The 12,861-nt window shown below is 36.5% G+C and overlaps 1 protein-coding gene across 1 annotated transcript; it reads left to right on the forward strand.

Annotated features, from left to right (window-relative positions):
- The first annotated feature begins 1,466 nt into the window (after window positions 1-1,466).
- Window positions 1,467-10,892, forward strand: LOC135404219 (sodium channel protein type 5 subunit alpha-like). Its single transcript, XM_064638882.1, has 8 exons — window positions 1,467-1,802; window positions 2,703-2,840; window positions 2,948-3,202; window positions 3,361-3,414; window positions 4,377-4,518; window positions 5,970-6,070; window positions 6,556-6,820; window positions 8,611-10,892. The coding sequence occupies exons 1-8, from the start codon at window positions 1,671-1,673 to the stop codon at window positions 9,687-9,689; spliced, it is 2,166 nt and encodes a 721-aa protein (XP_064494952.1). The 5' UTR covers window positions 1,467-1,670; the 3' UTR covers window positions 9,690-10,892.
- Window positions 10,893-12,861: the final 1,969 nt, after the last annotated feature.

The raw sequence follows: 12,861 nt of genomic DNA on the forward strand, positions 1-12,861 counted from the left end.
TGGGGTAAATGTCAGAATCTTCCAAATAAAATCTGTTCTGTTTATATTAAGTTCAGGTTGTTCACTGAACTATAGATTTGAACTGTCTGCTTTAGAATTCCCATGGCAAAATCGCCAAGGGAAATCCCTGGGATTCCTGTGAGGGCTCCTCTCTATTCTTGTGGAACCAAACTGAAGTAAGAAAGGAAACTGAGTTAGTCAGATCCTACAGCACATTAAGGAATAAACTGAACACAAAGCTAATTGGTACCCAGGTGCAAAATAACAAATCAACAACATCAAAGATGTTTTGCAGTGAGAACTTTCACGTATGTTGTCCTTTTGCAAAAAGGGACTTTTCCATTTTGTTTGATTGTTTGTTTGTTTTCTTTGTTTATAAAGTTGTATGCTGGTAGGGAATTGTCTGAACCAGTTAGAACAAAGGGACATCATGGTGTCCTTGCCTTGAAAGGAAATTAAATGAGATGGTGATGACAGAATAAATTCACAGAAATGTGAGTGCTCAGTGCTCAGAGCAAAGGAAGAGCAGTGAGGAACTCAAGTATTCCTGACTTCTTTAAGTAGCAGCAATTAAGAGTAGGTAGACACTTTAAAAAGTTAGGAAAAAAGGAGTTAAAAGTATGAAAAAACATCACTGCTAAGGAGCTAGTGGTTTGACTGGTAGATGGAGATCAAGGTAGCCAAGGTTTAGCAGGGAATAAGAGGACACATGATTAAACTTGCTCAAGAAAAAAGGTCAGAAATGGCAAATAGGTTTATGTACATGAATGCCAGTTGTTCTCATTTATCCACACTCAAATGAACAGTCCCATGGACACAGGGACAGCTCTGCTCTGGAGGCATTTCTCCTAATTGTGGCACAACTGGAAGACCCCTGAGGTCCAGAAGCAGAATCACTGTTTTCTAACACTGCAGAACAGGAGTGCATAGGTTTTATTGGATTATACATAGGAGCATCTCTGCTCCTTGTTTTTTCAGTGGTCTATGCTCCTCCTCCACCTTTTCCATGGCTTTTTAAACTGGATTTTTAGGCATGTCTTACGTGAAGGGGAGCAAATCAGGTCTGCTGTAATACCTAAATGAAGTGGAGATGGGGCTATAAGGTAGGGGAGAAGTGCTTGAAAGGAGGAATAAATACATTTCCAGAGGCTTGGTGAGGAAATAATGCAAGATGTAAAAGGAATTGGGAGTAGATTGGCAATATCAAAAACTTAGAATTACTTAGCAAGGCAGAGAATGCATTAAACACAAGCAAACACTGATGTGAACAGCAGCAATCAATAAAGCATTTTCCTCAAACCATGACACAAGGTTTAGGTGAAAAAACTTGTAAGTCCAGGAATGAAGAGTTCCAGATAAGGAGTTTGTCATTCTTTTCAATGTGTGTATTACAACTCTGCAGGCTGACTAAAGATCACTCATTTGGAAGGTCAGAGTCTGAAAGACAGTGGTTAATGTGTTCAAGTCAGGCTTTAGTTTTTTACTTCTAAGTACAAAACTAAGTGGTGGTTGCCCATAATTTAGTATGAAATGGTTGTAATAAGACAAACTGTGTATTCTTGTGCAATTTAAGAATAATTTTCCATGCAACTACTGACCTGTTTTAAAACTGAATTCTGAAATTCCAGGTATTTGAAGATATTCACCTGCAAAATAGACCAACAGTGAAAATGATCCTAGATTATGCTGATAAAATATTTAGCTACATCTTTTTGATGGAGATGCTTCTGAAATGGGTAGCTTATGGATTGCACAGTTACTTCACAAATTCCTGGTGTTTGCTTGACTTTGTCATTGTATGTGTAAGTATTATATTCAGCTTGTCATACATTTTGATTTTTGACATTTTCTATCTGGATGGATCTGGACATGCAAATTCTGATTATGAGTGAAAGACAGTTCCCAAAAGCTGAAAAACCTGCAATCCAAAGAGACCTTAGGACAAATTTAAATGGAAATTTTCAGCAGTAATCAGAAGTTACTGAAGAAACCTTTATTAGATATCTTCTCTTATGGCTATTTAGAAAGAACATGTAGCATAACTTCAGCAATTAGGGTTTTCTAATCTTAATAGCAGTGCTGTCCAAATCAGAGGAAAGGCATGAAAAGATCCAATGGCTGGACAGCAACACAAGAATTTCAACTAGGAGAGAAAAGACAAATCATGAACAGTCAAAAAAAACCCCTAATTATTAAAATATTTTTATAATATTTTCATTTAATTTTCGCTCTTAGAAAAATTTTAAATATTGAATATATTCTTAAAAATTAATTTTTATTTCCACATCCCCATCTTAAGTGACAATAAAGAATTACTGTATATCCTCCTGAGAATAATGATGGAGCAAATGGGAATATTTTATTTGAAAAATCCTTTCTGGTCTGGCAGTGTATGTAAGTACCATAATTATCAACTTGGTTATTATATTAGCAGTCAAAAAAATTATATGAATTGGTTTTGTAAAAAAACCAAAACCAAACAGGAAAAAACCTCATTTTTAATTAGAATGAGGAAACCCATTTTTTTTTCATATATTAGAAGAGAATGAAGTAAAATTATATTACAATAACTTTGAATGTGTATTTTCTTAATTTGACTTACTGGTCAAAGATCGTGTAACATTCAGGTACTGTTTGCTAACACAAACAAGGGAAATTTTGTTTACCATTTAATAATCCCAGTTGCAATTCTGTGAACACAGCTGTCATTTGTTTCCTGGGCACTAAATCCTGACCCCAGAGATGTATCACCTTGTTCCTCTGGAAGTGGCCTGAAATCTCTCAGGACTCTTAGAGCACTGAGGCCTCTACGAGCTTTGTCAAGATTTGAAGGGATAAAGGTAAAGATGTTGGGGGTCGGTGTGAATATTTTGTAATGGCTGCATTTGAAGATTTTTTTGAAAATGACAACATAAAATTCACTATTATTTTCATTCACTTTGTTCAGGTTGTTGTCAATGCACTCCTTGGAGCTATCCCCTCAGTCTTCAGTGTTTTGCTCGTCTGTGTTGTCGTTTGGCTCCTATTTAACATTCTAGGAGTAAAATGGCTTGGGAAAAGATTTTCAAAGTGCATACTCCAGGAAGGAAATATCAGTCTCATTAATGACAAAAGTGATTGTGAGTCCTATGGTGGAAATTGGACAAATTCTCCTGTAAACTTTGATAATGTTGGGATGGGATACTTGGCTCTGCTCCAAGTGGTGAGTTCTATAAAAACATTCTCAGTTTTGTTTTCTTCAAGAAAATGGGTTGAGCAGCCCAACTATGGGACACTCTATGCTTCTGTTTATCCCAGTGAAATTGGGGATATTTTTTAGCTTCCATATATATTTCCCTAAAATAATGCATTTTTTTTCAGGCAACTTTTAAAGGCTGGATGGATATTATGTATGCAGCAGTGGATTCACGTCAGGTATGTCACTAAAATGACAATTTAGTTTTTTTCCCTTTTCTTCTTCCCTTTTCCATCCATGTAATTACTTTTCATCTTTGTTTGCAATATCAAATCAAAAATACAAGTGGTTGAAGGCATCAAACTACACAGTGAAACAATAATCCCTGGAGTACCAAAAATCTGGAACTTAGACAAAAGAAACTGGTCAAAGTAGAGTGACACCACAAAAAGTTTGCTATGTCAGGAATGCAGAGGGGAAGAAGTTGCAAGCTTTGTGCAAGTCTCTTCTGGAAACAGAATACAGAAGCTCTTGGAGGGACTGTGCAAATTTTCTTCCTTTTTAAACATGTACAGGAGCACTGAAACAGCATGCAGCTAGAGCAGTTATTTCAGGAGTTTTTCTTCCCTAGATTTGACATTCTCACTATTTCTTCCCGCTTTGCATGTGCTGTTCCTCACTCTCTTACCAGGACAGTGTGTTTTAACTTCTCTATGGTTAATTGAATTTACATTTTTCTCACTCTTTCAGTCTCTGTGCTCTTGACTGCAGTGAAATAGCTGCTGATTAACATGATTGTTCCTTGTAGGGCTGATCTTAGTGAGCTGGGGCTTTAGAATTGCCTCTTGTCTGGAACAGCATTCCAGAGGATGGCTGGTCACCATTGTGTTTAGTCTGAGCTGTTGTTTTTAATCAAGGCATTCACAGGATCCCTTCTGATTGGAACTGATTCTTAATTACTTAAAAATTTGCTGAAGCTGGATTTGTCTCTATAGCTCTGTTTGTCACTATCTTTACAATCAGTAGCAAGATAGAACAAGAGAGTGGTTCTACCTGTACATCCAGGTAAAGATGTAAATGCGTGGAAATAATTTATCTCTCATGACAATAAAAGGATCTCTTGTTATAAATTGGAAATGGTAAAGCTGTGATTATCTCATTTTTACTAATATTATTTTTCTGGTTTGATTTTTTTTAACAGATCAATGAACAGCCAAAGTTTGAAGCAAGATTATATATGTACATATACTTTGTGGTTTTCATTATTTTTGGATCTTTCTTCCTGTTGAACTTTTTTATTGGAGTGGTTATCAACAATATTAACCAACAAAGGAAAAAGATAAGTACTAGTTGAACTAACTCAGGGTCTCCTTTAATCCCAATTTGATTAAGTGAATGCAACTTTGATGTGTAGATGTCTAATATTTTGAAATAACTGTTTAACTGGATAAATTTGAAGTAATAACATTTTAAACGGGAGTCCTCTTTTCCTCAAGGCTTTTAGCAATTTACCTGTAAACTCTCTTTCCTTCCAAGTCCTTAATTTGTTCCAAGTAGAGGAGGAGGAGGAAGCGGGGCGTAGCTTCAGAAATGAGAAGCCAAAAACGAGTTCTGTTCTGATTCATTTAGATCTTAAAGTATCCAGAATATAAAGAAAAACTGACTAAATTATTCTACTTGGATGACTTAAAACAAATGATCATCTTGCTCATTCAAAAAAAGCAGACCCCAACAGGAGGTTTACAATTTCAAGATTCACATTTGGAAGACAGAATCTCTACAGGAACCCTTTTTTATTTCCATAGCCTGACTCATATACCAAGTGTCAGAGCATTGCTGCTCTGGGTAGAGAGAGAGAGCAATAAAGCCCACAAGAAATTCTTCTGCTCTCTGCATTTGAACAGAGAAAGGATATTTGGGGGTTGAGGAACAACAGTCCAACTTCACTCTAAGAATTTCCTTTTCTAACAAAGTCCCAGTTACAGTAATCCAAACAGATAGAAACAACAGTGGTCAAGTAGTTTATGAGCCAGAACATTTACTGGAAGTTTATGGGGATGTAATCCTTGTTTCTTAGTACATGCTGTGATTGATATTTTTTTTTGTGTGATTTTTTTCTGTCATTTTTTCCTCTTTCATTTCTTTGCTTATTCTCAGGAATTTTCCGTGTGATTCCATATAGTGAAGTCAAATGGAATTTTCAGAGGTCTTTCCAGAGTGATTGAAATTGCAGATGCCCTACTGAGCATTGTTGCATGTTTGTTGTACAAAATACTGATCACTCATTGCTTTTAGGATTGATGAGTGGCTTCTGAATCCTGGGTTCAAAGGGATTGCTAAGTAATACAGGGGGTGTAGATGGGGATAAGAAATTCGTTGTCAGGAACCCCCGGTAGAAGTGGGTCCATCATCCTCTATTCACTTGCTTGTCCAGCAATACCCTTCTGTTTCTACCTTCCCCAAAATAGAAAGTGTTTCCCTTCTTGATGAATCATATGTAATTTTTAAAATATGAAATAGATTTGTAAAACTTCAGAAAGGCTCTCACACTTGAGGGAACTGACTTGAGAACACTGCCTAGACTAGACTTCCATGATTAAATCCAGATCAGCTCTTTCCAGTACAAAGATCAAGGGGAAAAGGAAAAATAGTGAAGACACATTTTGTCTCTGTGCTGTCTTAGGTCCCACTCAGGACAGCTGTAACTTACTCTTTTTTACAGAAAGTTGCTGGAATTTATTTAGGGAACTGCATAAACTTCAGCTAAACAACAATATTCTTTTCCTTTACTTAGGTGGAAAAGATCTATTTTTGTCTAAGGAACAGGAAAAGTACTATAATGCCCTAAAAAAACTTGGATCCAAGAAACCTCAAAAACCCATCCCAAGACCATCGGTGAGACCATCTTAAGTAGAACATGGCAGAAGATACAACGATGGTGACCATATTTGAACTCAGTAGCCCAGGCACAGGGAAATAAACTTTGCATTAGAGCCCATCATCTTCCTCATTCAATGTAGTATTTACATTTTTATCTCTCTCCCTTAATTCCATCTAACACAACTTTGTGGGCATTAATTAGGGAAATTTATATCCTATTTGTGATCTATTCAAATGTGCAACCTGTTTATAAAGGTTCATATTAAGTGATATTCCTACCATGACCTTGGTTACTTAAGTTGCATGACATTGCTTCTGCCACTAGATTGGATTATTGCAGGTGAGAATGAATAAAAGAAATCACCTCAAAATTCTTCTAGTAGCTTATTGTTAAATTTATATTATTGCAAGTTCTCTTTCTAAGCACAAATAACTGATTAATATTTGAATGCAGGCTGAGTCCTAGAAGTAGCATCAAGCATTTCTTGTTCTCTCCACAGAATGTGTTCCTGGGATTGCTGTTTGATATCGTAATGCACAGAGCATTTGACATCATCATTGTCATTTTCATCTGCCTAAATATGTTTGTTATGATGGCAGAAAATAACCAGGAAGGCACCAAGGAACTTCTTAATAAAATCAACTATTTTTTTCTGGCTGTATTTACAGCAGAATGTGTCATAAAAATACTGGCCTTAAGACAGCATTACTTCAAAAGCGGCTGGAACTTATTTGATTTTATTGTTGTGGTCCTTTCAATAGTCAGTAAGTACCAATCACTAAATCAGGTAATGTGTCTTACCAATATTGAGCCAAATTTCAGTATGAAGTAACCACTTAGATATATTTGATAAACAAAGTCCAGATCCAGTGTACTTTTTCAAACTATATGCCAAGTCATTCCTTCTAAAAGGATGTATTTTTGTTTTCCCTTATATTTTTACACAGTACTAAGAGGTAAATGGAGTTTTCAGTTTTTATTTTCTTAAAATTTCTGTTTTTTGAGTAATTAACAGAGCAGAATTTAATTAATTAACATCTCCAAATTACTGTACTTTATCTGTTGTCTAACTGGCTTTATGCTTTTGATTTACATGTTAACATCATAACTGTTGTTTTCACAGTAAAAGTAAAATCATGCTAAAAATATAATTGCTTGAAAAATGAGAAAGATGTATTTAATTTTTCCAGGACCTACTTTAAAGAAGGCAGATCCTGATTGCTGATTTAGAAAGCTCAGGAAAACATAATTTCTCAGCACAATTCTAAATTTGGACGATTATTTGTGACTGTGAAAAATCTCATTATAACTGACTTGGGTTTTTTGGCTTTTCAAAAAAGACTATATGCTCACTGATTCCTTATAAATTCCTTCCTTGTTTTCTTTTATATTTTTTCACAGGACTAAGAGGTAAACGGAGTTTTCAATTCTTATTTTTCTTTAAGTAGTGCATTTTATTGAGTAATTTACAGAATAGGAATTTAATTCATTAACATCTTCTCTAAGTTAGTGTATATAAATTGTTGTAAGACTGGTCTTATGCTTTCCATTTCCATATTATCCTAGTAAGTTATTTTACTTTCACAAAGCAAATTCATGTTAAAAATATATTTGCTTGAAAAATGAGAAAGGTCCTGCTTTAAAGAAGGCAGATCCTGATTGCTGATTTAGAAAGCTCAGGAAAACATAACTGCTCAGCACCATTCTAAATCTGGACCACTATTTGTGACTGTGAAAAGTCTCACTAAAACTGACTTCGGTTTTTTTGGCTTTTCAAATAAGACTGGATGCTGATCATTTCCTCTACAAAGGGTCATAGATAGCTCTAGTTTCTTGTACAGTTTATTTGGTCTGTGCTTCCCACTCAGGCTCAGGTTATATCACAGAATAAAGGACAGGAAAGAAAAACTGCTCTGAGTTCTCTGTTTCGTGCCTAAGCACAGTAACCCTTTGCTGTGCCATGCAACCCAGGAAAATGATGACTCCTTAACTCCTCTGTTTGCAATCATTTGCATTCCTGCTGCACCCTTACTCTGTTAGTAGGGTCAAAGAACGGGGTGTAATGGGGGATAAATGCTAAAAGACAGTTTTTCTTTAGAATCCCCTTGGTCTTCTCTGATCTCCTTCAAGTACCAAGCATTAGTCAAAGCCTCACATTTAGCATGTGATCAGGCCTGTAAAGAAGCAGCAGACAGCAGCTAGGAGGCAATTTCCACAGCTTCCAGCACAGGAGCTGAATGGAGCTAAAAGCATTTTTAAGTACTTCAGTAATGAATGTGTAACTTCACCAGCCCTGAATTAGAGGAACCTGGGAGGATGCAGTTTCCAAACTATGCATAATATTGATAACTTTTTAATATTGTAAGGTATTATGATTTGTCTTTCCTTTCTTAAGCTGTTTCATAAGCAGTTTCAGTATTGATGATGTTTGTGTGGAAAGAGGTGTAATATGGTCATTGTTACTTCTGACACCTAAAGCACAGAATATAACAAAGCAGAAATAACTTTGACTAATGTGCCTTGACAACACTTTGGTTTTTCTCTCCCTTCAAAGGTATTGGAGTTTCTGAAGCCTTTAAAAAACTCATCTCTCCTACACTTTTGAGAATTATTCGTTTGGTGCGAATTGGACGAATCCTGAGATTGGTTCGAAAAGCGAGAGGAATTCGAACCCTTCTCTTTGCATTACTGATGTCTCTTCCTGCACTGGTCAACGTTGGCCTTTTGCTTTTCCTAATTATGTTCATTTATGCCATTGTGGGCATGGCAAACTTTGCCTGTCTTCCCTGGGAAGGTGGGATTGATAACATTTTCAACTTTCAAACCTTTTCTGGTAGCATTCTCTGTCTCTTCCAAATTACAACATCAGCTGGCTGGGATAGTCTTCTGGCCCCTTTGTTAAGTGAATCTGCTACATGTGCTCCAAACTTAGATTTAGAAGAGGAAGATAAAACTAACTGCAGTAATAGAATATTTGGTATTTTTTATTTTGTAAGCTATGTCATCATAAATTTTCTTATTGTTGTAAATATATACATAGCTGTCATTTTAGAGAACTTAAATGTTGCCACTGAAGAAAGCACAGATCCTCTTTGTGAGGAGGACTTTGATATGTTTTATGAGACCTGGGGAAAATTTGATCCTCTGGCAACACAGTTTATTGACTATTCTGCTCTTTCAGACTTTGCAGATGCTCTGGCAGAACCCTTGCGCATTCCAAAGCCCAATAACATCCAGCTCATATCCATGGACTTCCCTATATTTAGTGGAGATAAGATCCACCACTTGGATATCTTGCGTGCTTTCAGTAAACGAGTCTTGGGAGAATGTGGAGATTTAGATAGTCTTGAATTATTCATTGAAGGCAATACTGTGGTTGCCAATCCAATTTCTTCCACTCTTAAAAGAAAACAAGAGGAGGTATCAGCAGTTATTATCCAAAGGGCCTTCAGGAGGTATTTGATACAGCGTTCTTTCAAAAATACATCTTTCTTAAGCCATCACAGACAGAACAGTGCTGTCTTTGGAGAAGAAATGCAGGAGAAGCAAAGGATTATTGTATCAATGCTTAATGAAAGCAGTGGCAGGAAGATGCATAAATCACGGCCTGTTTCTTCCACATTTCTCCCTTGACTCTATGATGCTTTTGCTGACACAAATAAGCTGGACACATAAGGTTACCCCAGGCCGCAGCATTTTTGACATTTAAAGCAAAGTCACTGATTTTCAGATGGAGACAATATGTGAATCCCAGAGCATAATATTCTGAATTTAGAATAATGATGGTAGCCTTCAAGCATTGTGATTGTTCAAATTTGCAAATTCTCCTTAAAATGATTAAGATCTGAACAGCTATGTCATAAATATTGGAGAAAAATCAAACCATAGAAAATTTTTCTCAGCTAGTGGAGTAGGTGGGTTAATTTTTTCACCTGCCAATTTTGACCTAGTTCATGTGTTTACAGAAGAAATTCTTAAAAGATCAGTTGTAAGCACAGATTTATAAACACACAAGGCTCTAGAATAATGTAAATCTCTTTAGAGATAACCAATATTTCCAACTAGGCTTTATTGTAGCAAAATAAAACAATTACTGCACTTCTGTAATAGAGCTCATTCAGGACACTCGAGTATAATCAGCCTCTGACTTTGATGGTTTTGGGACCATCCTCCTCCTAGCATGTTTGGGTGGATTTGTTTATGATTAAGAATTTTGGAGGTGTGTTTATATGTGCAGCTAAGTTTCCCAACCAGGCTTTATTGTAGCAAAATTAAATAAGTACTCCACTTCTGTAAGAGAGCTCACTCAAGACACTCAAGTATAACTAGCCTCTAATTCTGATGTTTTGGGCAATATCCACCTCCTAGCATCTTTGGGTGGATTCACTTATGCATAATAATTTTATATGTGTACTAAAATAGATTTACCAGATCATCCTCAGTTGCCCGTGCTTGAAAGTTCTATATAATTTGTTCTTTGTATCATTCAGCATATGAAAATTGTCATAATCATAGCTACCAAGAGATATTACTTGAGAAAATATTAAGAATTACTGTACATAAATTTCATCACTATACTTAATTCAAATGTCATAGAAAGCATTACTTAGTAATCTGAAAAGGAGTTCATGGTATATCTTATGAGACAGCATTTAGTAAAAGTTAGAGGAAGCGTTTATTTGATTGATTCTGAAAAAAAAAAAAGAATATTGTGTAATAATATTTTAGTGATTCTTTTGCAGTTTAGGTTGTTCAGATGAAGTGTCATGGTGGATTCAGAACGACTAATAAAATGTGACTGGTTTAGATTCTTCAATAAAGACTTCAGATGCTTAACATGTTTTTGTCTCTTTTGTAAGGATTATCTTCAGTTTCATTTATGACAAGACATAATCTGTTCTTGGAGGGGTAATATAATTTTCCAGAAGTAGCTACCTATTAGCACAAGAAATGAAAATGTTTCACTTTTTACAGGGAACCAGAAAAGATTTAACATTTTTAGATCAAGAATAGCAGGAACAATAAGGTAATTACTCATTTTTTCTGTCATTTCCTGGCTTAAATACTATTAAATATGAAAGTCAAATCTAAGTTCTTTTATAGACAAATAAAGGCAAAGGAAAGGTAAGAGTTTAAGAGTTCCAATACAGTATGAAGGGATTTTGTTGACTGAGCCTCAGCTGCCCAGGGAACTGGAGGAATCATCATCCCTGGAAATGTTCCAAAAACAGGTGGATATGGCACTTAGTACTATGGCTTAGTGGGCATGGTGGTGTTTGATTGAAGGTTGGACTTGATGATCCTAGAGGTTTTTTCCAACCTTAATGATTCTATGATTACTTCCAGAACCGGCTGCAGTTCAGAAAAAAAAGGTTGATGAAGAAGGTTTGCAGACCTCTTAGGATAACTCAGGAATTTGCACTCAGGAGCTGCCACACTGGGCAGAGGGTTGCAGAGATATTTGGTGGCTCTGCTTGAGACCTGCTCCTGTCCAGCTTGTGTTGTTTCACGCAGAGTGATGCTTGTGAGGTGAAACTCTTTATTTTGTTCTTTGAGAGCTGGACTGAGCCGACAGCTTTTGTTCAGTGATCAGGTACCATTAGATGGCAGCATTTAGTGTAGTTTAAAATGTGGCCAGTCTTTGGTGAAAGAGGTGTCAAACTTGCACACTTCAGCAAAAACGTATTACATTGATTGTAAAAAAGTTAGGAAAAAAGTCTCAAAACTCTCTTTTTTTCTGTCCTGGGCTTTCAAGTTAGCCACAGTTCTCAGTAGGTGCTTGTTCACTGACTGTTCTGGCTTTTGATAGACCTTAAGGACTGGGGGGGTGGGAATTCTCCCGTGTCCTTGGGCTTTCTGGAAGGGTAGTTTCAAACATATCTTTACATCACTGTAAAGGAAATGTTTCTTAGGCAAGAGGTAAGAATGCTTTGTTCTTGCCCATTGGAAAAAAAGAAAAGATGGGAAAAGCCATATAAGAGACTATTAAACACTAATGAATCTATCTTTGCAATTCAAAATTCTTTGTTTGAATGCAACACCAGGTTCTCTGCCCTGGATCATAATTAGAATTACTTCAAAGATGAACACTTAATTTCCATTGTAGGGGCAGCAATTTTGGACAAAATCGTACCTGACATGAACACATCCTTAGTGATTATTTTACCTCACAGAAGTGCCTGAATTCACCACACAGCAAGTTTAGAAGTCTGACCAATTCTTTACTATTGCTTAAGCATTAAAATGGCCTTAGCATGCAATTGCAGGGTTGAAAGGAGAATGGTGATATCCAGCTGTTGCAGCTTCTTTGTGCTACAATTGTCCAAAAGGCACTGCTGAGGCAATGTAGAGTTTCTTTAAGAAATCCTTAAGGTGGTGATGAGGTAAGAGCAGTGAAGAGGTGGGAGCTTTTGGCAATGCTGGTATGTGGAACTGTGAATTCCTCCAGGTTAAACTGCCTGGATATATGTGAACTTCATGAGAAGTGGTCAGGCACGCTTGGAACACAGCAGAAGAATATTCCCTTCTGTTTGTGAAGTTTGACACTTAAATCAGAGAAAAGCAGAAACAAAGGAATACTGGATGACTCCAGGTAGGAAACACTGTGAATGTAAAGCTCCTAGGGAATTCCTGAGGGCCAGCAGCATAATACAAGCTAACCTTTCCTCCTTAGTGGTGATGCAGACCTTCATTTTACATTTCCATCTATCGCTTTTCCTGTGTAGAAATAGTATGAACCTGACCCCTGGTAAGTAAAAGTTTTTTCCTCCTTTTATGTAGCCCTGTATCCCTGAAAAACAGGCTC

This window comes from Pseudopipra pipra, chromosome 1 (genome assembly GCF_036250125.1).
Source record: "Pseudopipra pipra isolate bDixPip1 chromosome 1, bDixPip1.hap1, whole genome shotgun sequence".
Classification (NCBI taxonomy): domain Eukaryota; kingdom Metazoa; phylum Chordata; class Aves; order Passeriformes; family Pipridae; genus Pseudopipra; species Pseudopipra pipra.